This window comes from Sinohyriopsis cumingii, chromosome 12 (assembly GCF_028554795.1).
Source record: "Sinohyriopsis cumingii isolate HCF-2022 chromosome 12, ASM2855479v2, whole genome shotgun sequence".
NCBI classification, from domain to species: domain Eukaryota; kingdom Metazoa; phylum Mollusca; class Bivalvia; order Unionida; family Unionidae; genus Sinohyriopsis; species Sinohyriopsis cumingii.
The window spans coordinates 1,783,073-1,804,524 of NC_142972.1; the positions used below are offsets into that span (position 1 = coordinate 1,783,073).

A 21,452-nucleotide genomic window follows, 5' to 3' on the forward strand; every position below is an offset into this window, starting at 1 on the left:
TAGTTCTAACTTTTGTTTTTGAATACATGTTTAGAAGTTTTAAATGTCATCATATTTCTATTATTGTGTTGACATACCGTTATATGCTAATATATATCGATATGGAGATGAAAATTTTCGACTGCATTTCTTCTTTGGAAATATAAATATCATGTGTCAGTATTTTTTATCATGCACAATTTGCCCCGGGTAGCAAAGTGGTCTAAAGTGCTCAACATTACTGATAATTGCCATCTCATTTATTTGTGTGGGTTCGAGTCTTGGGATCAGCCAGTGTGGGTATGTGAGAAAGCTTGCCTGTAGCTTCCCATGGCTAACCTATTGTGTGCTGAAAAATGGCATTAAACTAACAACAACATGTATTACATTTGCACTTTGACTGTTTTGCAGATTTGAATGCTATAATTTTCAAATACAGTGACCTTTGATACATTTGTTTCAGAAAAGTGAGGTTGACAGTAAACAATTACCTAAAAGTTGAGACTGTGGAGAATGTCATAGGAATCATCTCTGGAAATGTTGAACCAGGTATTTAAATTTTATTCTTCTTTGAATACATTATCTGTTGATAAAGTGAATACATTTTTGTGGATATAGTGAGTCTGAAGTTTTGCAGAGAAAATCATATTTTTATAAGTTTTTAAAAGATTAGATTTATGTTTGAATACAGTTAGTCTTGTGTCACATCCTAATGATATGCATGTTTGAATACAATTGGTGCTGTGTCAAATCCTAATGATATTCATGTTTGAATACAATTATTCCTGTGTCACATCCTAATGATATTCATGTCACATTCTAATGATATTCATGTTTGAATACATTTGGTCCTGAGTCACATCCTAATGATATACATGTTTGAATACAATTAGTCCTGTGTCACATCCTAATGGTATTCATATTTGAATACATTTGGTCCTGTGTCACATCCTAATGATATTCATGTTTGAATACAATTGGTCCTGTGTCACATCCTAATTGTATTCATGTTTGAATACAATTGGTCCTGTGTCACATCCTAATGATATTTGGTTCAGTATAGGTATTAGTCATATATAGTGGAAAACATGAAATGACATGCTTTAGCATTCTATATATTAGTGGCATTTTCATTATGTACTACAGCATATACACAGGCCTGTAAGAGGAAGAAATATAATTTGCTTATTGTTTTTAAGTGTTGACATATATAGTTATAAAGACTGATATATGTACTTATATGTTGTTTTCACAAGAATTTATGATATAAAACAAGAATTATGATAAATAATACATAATAAGCCAAGTTGTTTATTTTTAGATACTGTTCATAAATTCAGTTTCTGGCTCCATCCCTACAAGAACTGATTATATGGAATTCACAGGCTGTATGTATCATTATGGACTAAATATGACTGCCAAAATTAATACTTGCAAAAATGTATGAAAAGACCCAACAAATGAGACTTTATGTTATTTGGTGAATGGTCTAAAACACTTCAAATTATACCAAAAAAGGCCCACAGTCACTTCAACTTAAAATTCCACCAACATCAATATCTCACTGACATTGTGTTGTATGTAAAAGACCATATGGGTATCAAAATCATCTTGTTAATGTCTCAGTGTGTGCCATAACCCAGTCTTTTGCAGTGTAGTATATTTATAAAGTGAAATAGTAGATATAGTCCATTTGGAAATCTCCTGCTTCATTAATTAATCCCTGCAATCTATCACTGAAACAAAAGAGTCTGAAAACTTTTCAAGAACAGATATTAAATCACTTTTACAAAATGTGCGTGAGCTAATTAAATCAAAGTCATATCTTAACTTTGATATTCCTTCATCCTTATCCAATGATGACTATTTCCACCTTTATTGGCTAGAAAATGAATCAATTCCTGTAATGGAAAAAGGTTTGAATCCTGGTTCAAGAGAACAACTTGCTGAATAAGCACAATTTGTACTTCAAGATGGATGCATCCACTTGGAAACTGAATGAATTCCTCAGGATATTAGTTGATTACCTGTGTGACATCACTATGGGCATTTATCAAGTCAAACAGGATCCAAAGTATACAAATGAGCATCTCACAGAGGAGGGGCACTAAGATGTTATGGCATGCATGTATTTTCCAGGTCTGTTACATGTAAAAATCCAGTCTTACCACTACATAAATAAAATCCATTTGCTGTCGATCCAATATAAGCTGAAATATTTCATGGACTCCATCAAAGGATGGCATTGTATCTGCAAGGTCGGTGCTTGGGTTTTTGGGTGTTGTGCCCATTTATCTAGTTTTCTATGGTTTTTTGGCTGAAAAAGATGGGTAAATGATGAGCTGACAAAGAAAGCATCACTAACTATTCATCTTAAGGTCGCATCATCTATTCCAGAATGTGAATATGACAACGGGGAATCAGATGAGTTGTTTTTCTACACTGTGACCACTACTTTCATCAATAGCCATCTGGTTTCTTTTATGTTTACATGACAAATTTTGTATAATTTGAATTGTCATTCTTACCATCATGTTTCCATTATTATGGCATCTTGTTTGTGTGATGTTGATAAAGAAAGAATGATAATATATAACAATTGCCAGATTAATGCCTTCCAGGGCCCTTATCACTGAAAATATTATAGTACCCCATCCCCACTACTAAATGTGAAATTAAAAATAAATATCAGAAGCTAAAAATGGCTGCCACCATTCCAAATGCCACCATTCCAAACCAAAATACTCATACATGCAGATTGAAATGGTCATATATAATTCATTTAATTTTATCATCAGCAAATAATTATGATTTTTTCTGGTGCCCCCGTTGAGCTGTTGTCCTAAATCACGAGCTTAGTATGCTTAATGGGTAATCTGGCAATGTACATACCACACTCAAATGATTACAAAAAGGTATATTTTTAAGACATATTCATTAATAATATGACTTTATGTCCATGTTGGCCTAAATAGTTTACTTTTAATGCTTTTTATTCTGAGACTCTCTGATGACTGTGTAGTCATTGCAAGTTCTGTCTGGTCACATCCCAGTGAATCTAAGAGGGGTCTAAGGTTAAATCCACAAAAAATGGCTATTACAGTAACAGTTTCTCATCTCAACTGTACAGACAGCATGAGTGCATCACCCCTGGGTCATATTTTGGGTGGATGAGTGGGGTCGTAGAATCATCAGGATTTGCTATTAGTTTTGGTTAACTGCTACTGTTAGGTAATATGTGTTTACTGAGTGCATTTCTTTTATCAGATGCTTCATCGTCTCTTGCTTGCATAGATTTTCATTTTAACACTTCCCTAAACCTCCAGTTATATAGAAAGCCTTATGGCAAGATATTCGCATGATTTTTGTTTAGTAATATGGACAAGCATGTTGGCCTACATGTATAGTATACAGTACTTAAAATATTTATGCACAAAATTAGCCTTTGAAACTGCTGTCAAATTATAATAGTCAATGTTATAATGTGAATAGCTTTATTATAATGGTATATATATGAACACATATTCATATAACGTTATTTTATTCATTAAAATGTTTCTATACATTTTTAAATTCATTGCCCCCATTGAGGGCACAGTTTTGAATTGCTGCAAAGAACAATATAGGCTTACATATGCATAGGAGGAGGAGAGAGAGAGTATAGTCATACATAATTATTTTAAACAATGAAATGGTAGAAAAATACTTTGACTCGTTTTTCATCCAAGTTTATGTGCAAACTTGTTCCTAAAAATTCTTTGAAATTTGCATTTGTCCTATAAATCCCATAATCTTGCACGATATAAATCACCATCTTTGCTGACTCTGGTGCTGGTAAGTAGCATTTGTAAAACAAATAATAAAATGATTGTGTTTCCATTTGTTCGTTATAGGTATATGTTCTTTATAAATGTGTACATCCTCTCATTTCACAGACAACTGTGTGCAGTCACAGTAATGCAGTATTCCCATGCTAGTTTAAAAATAGATGCAAAAGGTCTAGAGAGTACAAACCTATAGTCTGTTTCTTGCCTGTATTCTCCAATGCCATTACTTCTGAAACATATTTCACATGTTTCAGAAGTTCATTCAAAGTGCTGAACCAATATTGGTTTATTATAATGTCCATATTATATCTTTACGGATGAGTTTATAAATTGACTATAGTTTGACTATAGGCTACCACACAGGGTGTGGAAGATAGTTTTTTTCTTTTCTACTAAAGATAGAGACACAGTTGTGTGTGTTTCTTTTCTACTAAAGATAGAGACACAGTTGTGTGTGTGTGTGTGTGTGTGTGTGTGTGTTATATAGCCATGAAAATATAAGGATTAAAGTACATAAAGGACACTTGACATTTCCAGGTTAAAAAAAACATGTATTCAGTGAAGAAGCGAACATACAGGCCCCCGTTATATGCCTCCTTTACAGTCGTATTCAATAATATCAAACAATCATTTGAATAATTCAATAATATTAAACATCATTCAATAATATTAAACAATAATTTTTTGAGGAACAGTTTTTGTATTTTATGATTAAGTACCTTTCTGTCAACGTATTTTAGAAAATGTTTTCTGTTGACTTATAAGTTCGATATTCTATTTTTGTCTATGATGGACCATTTTGGAATAGTTTTAGAAACTAAACTTTATATATAGAGCTTTACAACCCCTAAAATAATAAAAATGCATATTGCAAATTTGAAAATGAGTTAATAGCTCATGGTAAAGCAGTATCTATGGGAAGTAAATGGAAACGATGACTACTTTTCATGCCTTTTTTGATAGTGTTTTGACACCCTGTAACCATGGCAATGGACACGTGAACACAAAACTGATTTTAGAAATAAATGTTAACCACTTCATGTGTACAGTATTTATAATATTAGGACATTTGAGGGTGAGGGCATAACAAGGCCCTTATTCAATATAGTTCTTTGCTGACTAATTTAGAAAATCAAATTATGTATATTTCGTGGCCAAATTTGCTTACTATTTTAGAAATTCTAGCACCAGCTGAGACCAAAAAGTGACTGGACTAAACATTTTGACCATTGAACATGTATTGAAACATTTTTATTATGACCAAAATAAACTCTGCAGAGAAAATGAAGGTTACAGAGAATCATGTTTAGTGATTTCTGTATTGTGTCCTGTCAATTTAGTGATTTCTGTATTGTGTCCTGTCAGTTTAGTGATTTCTGTATTGTGTCCTGTCAGTTTAGTGATTTCTGTATTGTGTCCTGTCAATTTAGTGATTTCTGTATTGTGTCCTGTCAATTTAGTGATTTATGTATTGTGTCCTGTCAGTTTAGTGATTTCTGTATTGTGTCCTGTCAATTTAGTGATTTCTGTATTGTGTCCTGTCAATTTAGTGATTTCTGTATTGTGTCCTGTCAATTTAGTGATTTCTGTATTGTGTCCTGTCAGTTTAGTGATTTCTGTATTGTGTCCTGTCAGTTTAGTGATTTCTGTATTGTGTCCTGTCAGTTTAGAGATTTCTGTATTGTGTCCTGTAAGTTTAGTAATTTCTGTATTGTGTCCTGTCAGTTCAGTTGATGATATTTTGTAATACTGTTCTTATGGGGAAGGCATGCTAACCTGGTTGGTCATCAGAAAAACATTTATGTGCTAAAACTTCTGATGTACTTCTGAAATTAAATTTTAATTCACATCCAGACAGATATGTGTTGCTAGGCAACCATCATGATGCCTGGGCCTTTGGAGCAATAGATCCACTCTCTGGCACAGCAGCTCTCACTGAAATCACCCGTGTGATTGGGAATATGAAACAAGAAGGTAAACCCAAATATTTACTATAATTTTGGTTACCATTGCTCAGTTTTTTTATAATCTTCTATGTAATGACATGTATTTATAATCAGTTATTTTTATCATTTGACTCTAGAAAAAGCACATTGAAATATTTTGTATCAGGTCCACCCAAGAAATTATGTATTCAAGTGTCACCGGATGTTATATTGTTGTTTATCATGTGACTTGTATACAGACTGCAATATAAACTCAAGGGTTTTTGTTCAGTGACAATTGTTTTTCCTTTTCTCATTATAGATAATAAAGATACATAATACTTGAAATGTAAATTTCTCATTTCAAATCACAGTTTTAGAAGACTGAATCATGACAGAAAATGAAGGCTAAATGAAAAAACAAATGCAGAAATATATTTTTCTTGATAAAATTTCAAATACAGCTTACATCAATGCAAAGGGGTCATTGTTCCACAAGTTATCAAATACAACAGCAGATTTGTTCCATAAGTTATTAAATACAACAGTGGATTTTTCCCACATATTATTTCATGCAACAGTGGATTTTTCCCACAAGTTAATAAATACAAACACTGCAAGTTATCAAATATAACAGTGGATGCATTTATAAAAACATTTCTGCAGGCATTCGACCCAGGAGAACAATTATCTTTTGTACTTGGGGTGGAGAAGAAGTTGGTTTGCTGGGATCAACAGAGTGGGTAGAGGTATGTACTCTCTATACATTTTCAGACTAGTGATGTTCGTAGCTTGATGCATTTCAATTTGCATTCTTGGCAGTGCTATCTGATTATCAGCCGTATGTATTTTGCATTATTGAATAATGTATTGCTAACCAAATTGGATAGTCCAATGTCCAGGGCACCTTTAAATCTAGGTTAGGCTCCTTCCATATTCTAAATGAAGTGTCCATCAGGCTTTTGAAATAAAAAGGTGTGATCCAGTAGAGTGGACCGAATCTTGAGCACACCAATGAAATGAGACATTTTAATTTTGAAGTTCTTGCAAGACACAGGTAAATATTGACATTCAGCTTTTTTCTGGAGCTAATTTTGTAGATCCCACACCCTTTGAAGATCATCTTTTTCCTGGTAGGACTCCAATTGTAGATCCCACACCCTTTCAAGATCGTCTGCTTCCTGCTAGGGCTCCATTTGTAGATCCCAAACCCTTTGAAGATTGTCTGCTTACTTCTATCAGTTTGGACATTATCCACCTGTAAGTTTAAAGATTGTCTGCTTACTTCTATCAGTTTGTAAATCCCATACCCTTTGAAATTCATCTGCTTCCTGCAAGGACTCCATTTGTAAACCCTATACCCTTTGAAATTCATCTATTTCTGATATGACTTCATTTATTGATCCCATGCCCTTTCAAATTCATCTGTTTCCTGCTAGGACTCAGATTATGAATCCCATACCCTTTGAAATTCATCTATTTCCTGCTAGGACTCCATTTGTAAATCCCATACCCTTTGAAATTCATCTGTTTCCTGCTAGGACTGTTTGTAGATCCCACACCCATTAAAGATTGTCTGCTTACTTGTATCAGAAGTTACACACTTTCTGTATAAAGTGAAGAATGTGACCTATGAATGGGGAATAAAGCTATTTCTATTCTCTGTATTTCATTATTTACCAATGATTTCATTATTAGGGCTCACTTGTCATTCAAGAATTATTAGCTGTCCCTTGTTCTTACTTATAGGGTAATGCATAATTTATTAACTCTGTTGAATTTTTCCTGTGTGGTTGCTCACTTAATGATATATATATATATATATATATATATATATATATATATATATATATATATATATATATATATATATATATATATATATATATATATATATAGTTAGTTAGATAGATAATCCAAGCTAGTGGATTATTGAATTGAATTGTATACAAATAATCTTAGCTTGTGGATTATCGACTTGAATTGTAAACAAATAATCTAAGCTTGTGGATTAGTGACTTGAATTGTACACAAAGAATCTAGGCTAGTGGATTAGTGACTTGAATTGTACACACATAATCTAAGCTAGTGGATTAGTGACTTGAATTGTACACACATAATCTAAGCTAGTGGATTAGTGACTTGAATAGTGTACACATGATCTAAGATAGTGGATTATTTACTTGAATTGTACACAGATAATATAAGCTAGTGGATTAGTGACTTGAATTGTACACAGAGATAATTTAAGCTTGTAGATTAGTGACTTGAATTGTACAAAGATAATCTAAACTAGTGGATTAGTGACTTTTTGTAGAGCATTCAGACAATGCTTTTGACCATGAAAAAAAAAAATGACATTGTATTTTAATTAATTTTGTTCCAAGATTTGGCAGTTATTGGTTCTATTGATATATGGCATTTGTTTTATGTAATTGCAATTTATTGGTTGACAGTGTAATATGCAGACTAATTATGAAACTTTATGTAATTGCAATGCATTGGCTGACAGTGTACTATGCAAACTAATTATGAAACGTTATGTAATTGCAATGCATTGGCTGACAGTGTACTATGCAAACTAATTATGAAACTTTATGCTGGCTTTACTAATTAAAATAGAAACTACTCCATGTCCCTTGAATACTTTTCCCTATAGGTTATGAAGAAAATGAAACTACTTCATGTCCCCTGAATACTTTTCCCTATAAGTCATGAAGAAAATGAAACTACTCTTTGTCCCCTGAATTCTATTCCCTATAGATCATTTTGAAAATTAAACCATTCCATGCCCCTGAAGACTCTTCCCTATAGACCATGATGAAAATGAAATTATGTCAAGTCCCCTGAAGACTCTTCCCTATAGACCATGATGAAAATGAAATTATGTCAAGTCCCCTGAATACTCTTCCCTATAGACCATGATGAAAATGAAATTATGTCAAGTCCCCTGAATACTCTTCCCTATGGACCATGATGAAAATGAAATTATGTCAAGTCCCCTGAATACTCTTCCCTATGGACCATGATGAAAATGAAATTATGTCAAGTCCTCTGAAGACTCTTCCCTATGGATGATGATGAAAATGAAATTATGTCAAGTCCCCTGAATACTCTTGGACACTTACATTATTGCAATAAACATTTTATCATGTGCAGAAATAGCTCAGAAAAACTATAGCATGTTTGAATATCAGGTAGAAATGAGCTGCAGAATGGAATTTACCTTTCTGGATCTTACTGGATCATTCATTACTACCAGCATTTATTGTAATAAATACCAGTGTTTTCATTAACTTACTTTCCAAGTTAATAAATGATTTAATGACATGATATATTTGCATAAATGTTGTCTAGTTTTGTCATTAATTTAATCTCAAAATAAATTAAGTCTTCTTCCTTGCTCTAGGTATGATTTGAACCTTGATAATATATTGCACTAGTGACCATCAAAGACTTTACATTGCAGACACATTGTTTTAAATTGCAACTTGACCGACTACCACAAACACTAAGATTTCATTGGCAGAGATATTGTTTTAAATTGCAGCTTGGCCAACTACACAAACCCTGAATGGTTTCATTGGCAGACCCATTGTTTTAAAATGGATGCTAGTTGTTATCCCAGTGTTTATCTCCTTCAGGCCAAATTGATAGTGCCAGCATGAATATGGATGGACATCTACTGAAGAAAACTTTTGAGCATATATTTTGATTTTGTCCTGATGAAAAAGCATCCCTAGTGGGGAGCTCAGGGTCAGGATTTAGGGGACATTGGGCAAAAAATTGCAAGATATGCATTCCACACTCAAGGTGCAGCACTGATACATTAGCCTAAATGCAAGGCTAAAACATGCATGTACAGTCCAAGATCCTAAAAGGTGTATTGAGAATTCCACACATTAATATACAAAAACTGTGAAATTGTTGGAAATCCTATAAGTTGGTAACCTCTTGATGCTCAAATATGAATGAGGGTTCATGGACATGAAAAATATCAAAATTATAAACAGTTTAAAGTAAAGAGACCTCAAATGCTTATAAATATTTACTCAAAAGCTTATAAATGTAAACTCGAATGCTTATAAATGTGAACGCGAATGCTTATAAATGTAAACTCGAATGCTTATAAATGTAAACTCGAATGCTTATAAATATTTACTCAAAAGCTTATAAATGTAAACTCAGATGCTTATAAATATAAACTTGTATGTATATAAATATAAATTCATATTTATAAATATAAACTCAAATGTTTATGAACTCAAATGCTTATAAATAGTTATATGTTTAGAAACATAATCTCAAATGCTGATAAATGTAAACTTGAATGCTTATAAATGTAAACTCAAATGATTATAAATAGAAATTCAGCTAAAATAAAGGCTGTAAGGATGACATTGATAGAGGAATTAGACACTGTTTGACATAAAGGCTGTAAGGATGGCATTCACGGGGGAATTAGACACTGACATAAAGGCTGTAAGGATGGCATTGATAGAGGAATTAGACACTGTTTGACGTAAAGGCTGTAAGAATGGCATTGATAGAGGAATTAGACACTGTTTGACATAAAGGCTGTAAGGATGGCATTGATAGAGGAATGAGACACTGTTTGACATAAAGGCTGTAAGGATGGCATTGATAGAGGAATTAGACACTGTTTGACATAAAGGCTGTAAGGATGGCATTGACGGGGGAATTAGACACTGACATAAAGGCTGTAAGGATGGCATTGATAGAGGAATTAGACACTGTTTGACGTAAAGGCTGTAAGGATGGCATTGATAGAGGAATGAGACACTGTTTGACGTAAAGGCTGTAAGGATGGCATTGACGGGGGAATTAGACACTGACATAAAGGCTGTAAGGATGGCATTGATAGAGGAATGAGACACTGTTTGACGTAAAGGCTGTAAGGATGGCATTGATAGAGGAATGAGACACTGTTTGACATAAAGGCTGTAAGGATGGCATTGATAGAGGAATTAGACACTGTTTGACATAAAGGCTGTAAGGATGGCATTGACGGGGGAATTAGACACTGACATAAAGGCTGTAAGGATGGCATTGATAGAGGAATTAGACACTGTTTGACATAAAGGCTGTAAGGATGGCATTGATAGAGGAATTAGACACTGTTTGACATAAAGGCTGTAAGGATGGCATTGATAGAGGAATGAGACACTGTTTGACATAAAGACTGAGAGGATGACTAAGTGAAATGGAATCAAACTTTGGTTAAAGAAAGATACAAAAGTTGTTTTAAACCACTGTTAAGCATAATCTGTTTTGGTACTGAGTGCTCGGTTGCATCTGGATCAGGAGAAAATACTACTGTTAATTAAGTGAAATCAATCATAACAAAATCACAAAACAAGCCTTATAGAAAGATGTGAACAAATGCCAGATTTCTCAGTAGTTTGTCTCTAGTTACAATTGAAGGTGTCACAGCAGAATGTATTGGTAGTCATTTTTCCCTGCAGGAATACATGAAGATGTTGTATGAGAGAGCTGTAGCCTATATAAATGTGGACTATGCTGTGGACTACATAGATACTCTGGTGGCTGGCACAAGTCCACTTCTTCAGGACCCTCTTTATCATGCTGCTAAAATGGTATGTGGGATTTTTATTCCCATGCTTTGAAAAGCATGAGAGATATTGTGATTGGTTTTGACTGTCTGTCCATTTATCTGTCCATAACCCTATCTCCTACTATGCTGCTTGGTGGATTCACCAAACTTGGTACAAAGGTTATTCATGTGATAATATCCACTCTACACTGCTTTGAGGATTCACCAAACTTGGTACATAGGTTGTCAATGTGATAATCATCCACCCTACACTGCTTGGGGTATTCACCAAACTTGGTACATGGGTTGTCAGTGTGATATTCATCCACCCTACACTGCTTTGGGTATTCACCAAACTTGGTACATGGGTTGTCAGTGTGATAATCATCCACCCTACACTGCTTTGGGTATTCACCAAACTTGGTACATGGGTTGTCAGTGTGATAATCATCCATCCTACACTGCTTGGGTTATTCACCAAACTTGGTACATGGGTTGTCAGTGTGATAATCATCCATCCTACACTGCTTGGGTTATTCACCAAACTTGGTACATGGGTTGTCAGTGTGATAATCATCCACCCTACACTGCTTGGGGTATTCACCAAACTTGGTACATGGGTTGTCAGTGTGATAATCATCCATCCTACACTGCTTGGGTTATTCACCAAACTTGGTACATGGGTTGTCAGTGTGATAATCATCCATCCTACACTGCTTGGGGTATTCACCAAACTTGGTACATGGGTTGTCAGTGTGATAATCATCCACCCTACACTGCTTGGGGTATTCACCAAACTTGGTACATGGGTTGTCAGTGTGATAATCATCCATCCTACACTGCTTGGGGTATTCACCAAACTTGGTACATGGGTTGTCAGTGTGATAATCATCCACCCTACACTGCTTGGGGTATTCACCAAACTTGGTACATGGGTTGTCAGTGTGATAATCATCCATCCTACACTGCTTGGGGTATTCACCAAACTTGGTACATGGGTTGTCAGTGTGATAATCATCCATCCTACACTGCTTGGGTTATTCATCAAACTTGGTACATGGGTTGTCAGTGTGATAATCATCCACCCTACACTGCTTGGGGTATTCACCAAACTTGGTACATGGGTTGTCAGTGTGATAATCATCCACCCTACACTGCTTGGGGTATTCACCAAACTTGGTACATGGGTTGTCAGTGTGATAATCATCCACCCTACACTGCTTGGGGTATTCACCAAACTTGGTACATGGGTTGTCAGTGTGATAATCATCCACCCTACACTGCTTGGGGTATTCACCAAACTTGGTACATGGGTTGTCAGTGTGATAATCATCCACCCTACACTGCTTGGGGTATTCACCAAATTTGGTACATGGGTTGTCAGTGTGATAATCATCCACCCTACACTGCTTCGGGTATTCACCAAACTTGGTACATGGGTTGTCCATGCGATACTCATCAGTAACTTACTTTCAGAAGGAATGCCACACCATTACAGGACAACTAGAATGCAGTCATATTTATTTTGAACTCCTGATCTTTTGGGCCAATTTTTGCAGTTAGAAGTTTTCCATACACCTTTGCTGGCAGAATCAATTAACTTGATTAGTGTCATTGTGTCACTATTCATCAAAAGCAATTCTTTGTGAGTGGGTCATTTTGGTTATTTTCTAGTATGGATAACATAATAATGCTTTGTGAGTGGGCCATTTTGGTTATTTTCTAGTATGGATAACATAATTCCTGTAAAGCCAACAGTTTGCAGATGGTATCACTTTTCTGCTGGTGGCATAAATGCTATGATTTTGTATCAGAACTTTTGTTTTACATTCCATTCCCTCCCAGAATGAGTTTTAAACTTGTGTGATGAAATGTTTGTTGTTGCTTAGATTGTATAGTTAAGCTTGCTTAGGTTTGGGAAACATTGTTGCCGACTGGATGTTTTGAAAATGAGCCTAGCTTCCCTCATATTGCACACTTGCACTTATGCAGATGATTGTTCTGGTTTTCATTTGGGTTTGATACACTTTTTTTTAGGTAGAATGGTTTTATGTCAGGCACAAATTTTCTGATAGCAACATAGGGACAGTGCATGCACTTTGCTCTGTCCTTGACTTTGCCAACCCCTCAGCTTATATAGCAGTGTACTGTAAGCAATTGTGTGTTACAATGACTTTGGGGTTATATGTTTACATCATCCAATGCATTCAGGATGAACAGTGCACTTGAAATCAGTCTAGCTAGTTTACATGTAATCTTGTCTGCCCACCTGTATTTCAATTTACAATTAATACCATGCCATTATTTCAGTTTACAATTAATAGCATGGCATTATTTCAGTTTACAATTAATATCATGGCATTTTTTCAATTTACAATTAATATCGTGGCATTATTTCAGTTTACAATTAATATCATGCCGTTATTTCAATATTCAATTAATAGCATGGCATTATTTCAATTTACAATTAATATCATGGCATTTTTTCAATTTACAATTAATATCGTGGCATTATTTCAGTTTACAATTAATATCATGCCGTTATTTCAATATTCAATTAATAGCATGGCATTATTTCAATTTACAATTAATATCATGGCATTTTTTCAATTTAAAATTAATATCATGGCATTATTTAAATTTACAATTGATATCATTGCATTATTTCAGTTTACAACTAATATCATGGCATTATTTCTATTTACGATTGGTATCATGGATTATTTCATTTTACAATTGATATGACATTATTTCAATTTACAACTAATATCATGGCATTATTGCAATTTATGATTCATATCATGGCATTAATTTAATTTACAATTAATATCATGGCATTATTTCAGTTTACAACTAATGTCATGGCATTATTTATATTTACAATTGATATCATGGCATTATTTAAATTTACAAATAATATCATGGAATTATTTAAATTCACAACTAATATCATGGCATTTTTTCAATTTATAAAAGTAGTCATGGCATTATTTCAATTCACAATTAATATCATGGCTTTATTTCAGTTTATGATTAAGATCACAGCATTATTTAAATTTACAAATAATATCATGCCATTATTTCAATGAAAAATTTATTTTGCTTGCAACGTAAAGATTGTGAAAGTTTGATACAATTGAGGACTTTGTGGGTGAGACAGAATAATTTATCTGTGATATGGCTAACAAGAAGTTGGATTTAATTGGGGGTGGTTGATGTATTTATTTTGGCAATATTTTGGCATAAAGACACTAATTTTATTATAACGTTTCTTAAAATAATTTTTTGAAGGTTCCAAACCCAGACCACACATCCTCCTATAAAACCCTGTATGACATTTGGAACAAGGTAAATCCAGGGAATGGAACTGGGGAACCTAGGTGAGTGTCATATTGAATTATTTAATTATTTCATTTACCTGTGATTGTATTCAAACAGTGTCAAATAGCATCATTTCATTAATGTATTTACCTATGTTTTATATGCTCAGATAATGTCAGATTGCATCATTTCGTTACTGTATTTAACCATGTATATACTGAAATAGTGTGGTTTTTTCCTCCTATAAAACACCTCATTATAACTCAGTCTCATATACAACACCTCATTATAACTCAGTTATATACAACTATGAGTCCCATTCTACTGGCTGAATAGTAAATTATATAATGTAACTCGTGACAAGGCAACTTTGTCTGTACCATGGTATCTGAAGCAAATCCATACTGAATTCTTTTCTCCTTAATAGAATTATTTTGTATCTAATGCCAGGCTGGCTACACAAAACTGGATTACTCCAAGATTCCAACTGGTTGGTTGGCCATCATGGGGTTCATAATCATTGGAAATTTACTCAAAGCAAATTTAAACATGATTTTGTTGTTGCTGTTGTTTTTGTTGTTGATTTTTTTTAATTGTTGCCAGTAAAATTAGGAGGGGAGATAGCTCTTCAGTTTGCATTTTACTTCATGTGTTATGTGCTAGCTCATTCATTATGCCCCCAGTATCTAGATACATATCCAGGAGATTTACTCAAACTGACCAAACCTAGATCACTGCATCTAAGTTTTTATGCATGAATAACTTTATTTTCAGATATTCATGTGTTACACTCTCAACATCTTTAAACAGATTTCACCTATACAAGGAGAGTAACTTAACCATGCTAAAAGTTATGTCATTGTAACCTAATACTCACTCCACAGTAACTTTAATTTTAGCTTTACCCTATCATTTCATATTGAATATGTTGGACTAAATGTAAAATACATTAAATGAAAACTGGTATTTGGATGCATCTCAAGGAGAGTAACTCCACCATACTAAAATGTGGTCACTGTGTCCTAATTTCTGTGGTTGAATGACTTTATTTTCACTTTTCTGTTAATTACACCCTCAATTGTTTGGTACCCTATTTCACCTACACATGAAAATTGGTATGCATATACATCCCAAGGAGAGTGACTCAACCATACATAAATGTCACTGTGACCTATTTTTTCACTTTTGAGTGATATCCATATCTTGGGCACTATTTCACCTACATTCATGATAATTGGTATGTAGATGCAAGGAGAGTAACTCATCCTTGACTGATGTTTGTATTTCATTTTTTTTGTATGTCACAGCATCTGTATCTTTAACACTATTATATCTAGCCTAATCAAATTTTATTTCATCCCTATGCTGATGAAACAGTGTTAATGCATAATAACGATTAGTACACGATACTGAGGTTTTATTTTTTTCCTCCAATTATTTGCTCATTCATCAGCTTTGACTCACATCAGTAGGTAAAGGATTGGATTCCTGTCTGAACTGGTATAGGGTGTCTGTCATGGAATATATATTGGCAAGATTTTTAACCCCTACTGCCTTGGTTCTAGTCCTGGTATGGGATAACTGTCATGGAATATCTCTCAGCAAGATTTTTAAGCCCAATTGCCTTGGTTCGAGTCGTGGAATGGAATGACTGTCATGGACCATCTGTTAGCAAGATTTTTAACCCCTATTACCTTGGTTCTAGTCCTGGTATGGGATGGCTGGTATGGAACATCTCTTAGCACGATTTTTAAGCCCTGTTACCTTGGCTCTAGTCCTGGTATGGGATGGCTGGCATGGAATATCTCTCAGCAAGATTTTTAAGCCCTGTTGCCTTGGTTCTAGTCCTGGTATGGGATGGCTGGCATGGAATATCTCTTAGCAAGATTTTTAAGCCATGTTGCCTTGGTTCTAGTCCTGGTATGGGATGGCTGTCATGGAATATCTCTTAGCAAGATTTTTAACCCCTATTGCCTTGGCTCTAGTCCTGGTATGGAATGGCTGTCATGGACCATCTGTTAGCAAGATTGTTAACCCCTATTGCCTTGGCTCTAGTCATGGTATGGAATGGCTGTCATGAAATATCTCTCAGCAAGATTTTTAAGCCCAATTACCTTGGTTCTAGTCCTGGTATGGGATGGCTGTCATGGAATATCTCTTAGCAAGATTTTTAAGCCCTGTTGCCTTGGTTCTAGTCCTGGTATGGGATGGCTGGCATGGAATATCTCATAGCAAGATTTTTAAGCCCTGTTGCCTTGGCTCTAGTCATGGTATGGAATGGCTGTCATGAACCATCTGTTAGCAAGATTGTTAACCCCTATTGCCTTGGCTCTAGTCATGGTATGTAATGGCTGTTATGGACCATCTGTTAGCAAGATTGTTAACCCCTGTTGCCTTGGCTCTATTCCTGGTATGGAATGGCTGTCATGGACCATCTGTTAGCAAGATTTGTAACCCCTGTTGCCTTGGCTCTAGTCCTTGTATGAAATGGCTGTCATGGAATATCTCTTAGCAAGATTTTTAACCCCTATTGCCTTGGTTCGAGTCCTGGTATGAGATGGCTGGCATGGAACATCTCTTAGCAAGATTTTAAACTGCTATTGCCTTGGCTCTAGTCCTGGTATGGGAAGGCTGTCATGGAATATCTCTTAGCAAGATTTTTAACCCCTATTACCTTGGCTCTAGTCCTGGTATGAGATGGCTGTCATGGAATATCTCTTAGCATCTAGTTCTTCATAAGACTCTATGTTATTGGCTTTTCAATATGTTTTCATTTTGCTGTGGAGATTTATATTTGTGACTGTTTCTCTTTCATCTTCATTCTTAGTAATATAGTGCCATAGTTGTCATTATTACAATTTTTTTTACTGCATTGAGTTGTGTATAACATGCATCCAGCCAAAAACAACATAGATTCAGGTCTTCTGTCAGGTATTGCACTATCAGACTGAATCTATGCCACCAAATATTGCACCAGCTGACTGGTTCTATGCTTTCAGTTATTGCACTATCAGACTGGATCTATGCCACCAAATATTGCACCAGCTGACTGGATCTATGCTTTCAGGTATTGCACTATCAGACTGGATCTATGCCACCAAATATTGCACCAGCTGACTGGATTTATACTTTCAGGTATTGCACTATCAGACTGGATCTATGCCACCAAATATTGCACCAACTGACTGGATCTATACTTTCAGGTATTGCACTATCAGACTGGATCTATGCCACCAAATATTGCACCAGCTGACTGGATCTATGCTGTTAGCTTGAAATAACAATTAGAATGAAAATCATAGACCTGATCAGTGTAAACAATGTGAAAGCAAATCCAGCTTTCTGTTTACAATTGGATGTATTTAGCTGAATTAAATACAGTACATTTTATAATCTTCTTTATGGTTTTCTTTTTCCCTTTCAGTGTGTATTATTCCCTGGGAGCCAGCAGTGACATGGCTACATTCTACCAGAGAGCAGGAGTGCCCAGTACTGACATGTGGTACACATTTGATCATGTAAGTCGTCCTGAGATATACATGACAAATTTAAAAATCAACATGTGAAATGCCAAAATGTTTGCTTATGTAGATGTTCGCTTAATACACGTTAAGTCTCAATGTAATTGTGTTAACATAGTTTTGGGAGATGACTTCCTGCAAAAATAGAAATATTCTTCTTTCTTGGTTTTATAAAAAAATACAACAGATTTACTGACTGCATAGAATGTTGCCCCAACTTTTGACTGAGTAAATCAACATCTTCTGGCCCAGTATGTTATATGGTGTATGCTGCTGACAGTTGGATGTGCATTATGCCCAGTATGTTATATGGTGTATGCTGCTGACAGTTGGATGTGCATTATGCACCGTATGTTATATGGTGTATGCTGCTGACAGTTGGATGTGCATTTTGCCCAGTATGTTATATGGTGTGTGCTGCTGACAGTTGGATGTGCATTATGCACAGTATGTTATATGGTGTATGCTGCTGACAGTTGGATGTGCATTATGCCCAGTATGTTATATGGTGTATGCTGCTGACAGTTGGATGTGCATTATGCACAGTATGTTATATGGTGTATGCTGCTGACAGTTGGATGTGCATTATGCCCAGTATGTTATATGGTGTGTGCTGCTGACAGTTGGATGTGCATTTTGCCCAGTATGTTATATGGTGTATGCTGCTGACAGTTGGATGTGCATTATGCACCGTATGTTATATGGTGTATGCTGCTGACAGTTGGATGTGCATTATGCCCAGTATGTTATATGGTGTGTGCTGCTGACAGTTGGATGTGCATTATGCCCAGTATGTTATATGGTGTATGCTGCTGACAGTTGGATGTGCATTATGCCCAGTATGTTATATGGTGTATGCTGCTGACAGTTGGATGTGCATTATGCCCAGTATGTTATATGGTGTATGCTGCTGACAGTTGGATGGGCATTATGCCCAGTATGTTATATGGTGTGTGCTGCTGACAGTTGGATGTGCATTATGCCCAGTATGTTATATGGTGTATGCTGCTGACAGTTGGATGTGCATTATGCCCAGTATGTTATATGGTGTGTGCTGCTGACAGTTGGATGTGCATTATGCCCAGTATGTTATATGGTGTATGCTGCTGACAGTTGGATGGGCATTATGCCCAGTATGTTATATGGTGTATGCTGCTGACAGTTGGATGTGCATTATGCACAGTATGTTATATGGTGTATGCTGCTGACAGTTGGATGGGCATTATGCCCAGTATGTTATATGGTGTGTGCTGCTGACAGTTGGATGTGCATTTTGAATATGGCCATAACTTGTATAGAATTTACTGTTATCATTTCACATGTTTAAGTTTACCTGATCTTAAGGTCTAATGAGGCTGTAGTATGGCCTAATGAGGTTATACTATGACCTAATGAGGTTATAGTATGGCCCTGATCTTAAGGCCTAATGGGGTTATAGTATGGCCTAATGAGGTTATAGTATGGCCTTGATCTTAAGGCCTAATGGGGTTATAGTATGGCCTAATGAGGTTATATTATGGCCTAATGATGTTATAGTATGGCCCTGATCTTAAGGCCTAATGAGGTTATATTATGGCCTAATGATGTTACAGTATGGCACTGATCTTAAGGCCTAATGAGGTTATATTATGGCCTAATGATGTTATAGTATGGCCCTGATCTTAAGGCCTAATGAGGTTATATTATGGTCCTGATCTTAAGGCCTAATGAGGTTATATTATGGCCTAATGAGGTTACAGTATGGCCCTGATCTTAAGGCCTAATGAGGTTATAGTATGGCCCTGATCTTAAGGCCTAATGAGGTTATAGTATGGCCCTGATCTTAAGGTCTAATGGGGTTATAGTATGGTCCTGATCTTAAGGCCTAATGAGGTTATAGTATGGTCCTGATCTTAAGGCCTAATGAGGTTATAGTATGGCCTAATGAGGTTACAGTATGGCCCTGACCTTAAGGCCTAATGAGGTTATAGTATGGTCCTGATCTTAAGGCCTAATGAGGTTATAGTATGACCCTGATCTTAAGGTCTAATGGGGTTATATTATGGTCCTGATCTTAAGGCCTAATGAGGTTATAGTATGGTCCTGATCTTAAGGCCTAATGAGGTTATATTATGGCCTAATGAGGTTACAGTATGGCCTTGATCTTAAGGCCTAATGAGGTTATATTATGGTCCTGATCTTAAGGCCTAATGGGGTTATAGTATGGCCCTGATCTTAAGGCCTAATGGGGTTATATTATGGCCCTGATCTTAAGGCCTAATGAGGTTATAGTATGGCCCTGATCTTAAGGCCTAATGAGGTTATAGTATGGCCCTGATCTTAAGGTCTAATGGGGTTATAGTATGGTCCTGATCTTAAGGCCTAATGAGGTTATAGTATGGTCCTGATCTTAAGGCCTAATGAGGTTATATTATGGCCTAATGAGGTTACAGTATGGCCCTGATCTTAAGGCCTAATGAGGTTATATTATGGTCCTGATCTTAAGGCCTAATGGGGTTATAGTATGGCCCTGATCTTAAGGCCTAATGGGGTTATAGTATGGCCCTGATCTTAAGGCCTAATGGGGTTATAGTATGGCCCTGATCTTAAGGTCTAATGAGGTTATATTATGGCCTAATGAGGTTACAGTATGGCCCTGATCTTAAGGCCTAATGAGGTTATAGTATGGTCCTGATCTTAAGGCCTAATGAGGTTATATTATGGCCTAATGAGGTTACAGTATGGCCCTGATCTTAAGGCCTAATGGGGTTATAGTATGGCCCTGATCTTAAGGCCTAATGAGGTTACAGTATGGCCCTGATCTTAAGGCCTAATGAGGTTATATTATGGTCCTGATCTTAAGGCCTAATGGGGTTATAGTATGGCCCTGATCTTAAGGCCTAATGGGGTTATAGTATGGCCCTGTATTCATTGCACATCATGCATCCATCACCAATTACTATTTTAAACATCTCAAAAACCAATGGACTTGTTTATATGGAAATCGATAGACAGAATCCATTCATGAAAGGTTTTCAGACTTATACAAATTATGTTGATCTGTCTTCAGATATGTCCACTATCACTACAAATAGAAAAACACTTAAAATGGCATCTTCTCAAACACAACTAAATAGAATTTGGTCAAATATGACAGAAAGCATACTGTCAGGAAGACTGCTCAAATTTTTGCAAATGATGTGAATCCACCATAAAACATGGTTGCCATTGCTAATAATAGAAATTTTCCATCCTTTCTAACAATTGCCATTGTCAATTTCTTCTAAAAACAATATAGCATGGAGGATCCTGGCATAAATATTGT

The 21,452-nt window shown here is 35.6% G+C and overlaps 1 protein-coding gene across 1 annotated transcript in view; it reads left to right on the forward strand.

Moving 5' to 3' along the window:
- Window positions 1-21,452, forward strand: part of LOC149785915 (N-acetylated-alpha-linked acidic dipeptidase 2-like) — a 75,794-nt gene that overhangs the window by 32,052 nt on the left and 22,290 nt on the right. Inside the window, exons 10-15 of the mRNA XM_089978085.1 lie at window positions 443-528; window positions 5,661-5,780; window positions 6,398-6,480; window positions 11,218-11,349; window positions 14,598-14,686; window positions 18,052-18,145. Of these exons, the coding sequence (XP_089834211.1) occupies window positions 443-528; window positions 5,661-5,780; window positions 6,398-6,480; window positions 11,218-11,349; window positions 14,598-14,686; window positions 18,052-18,145 (604 nt within the window). The remainder of the gene's footprint in view (window positions 1-442; window positions 529-5,660; window positions 5,781-6,397; window positions 6,481-11,217; window positions 11,350-14,597; window positions 14,687-18,051; window positions 18,146-21,452) is intronic.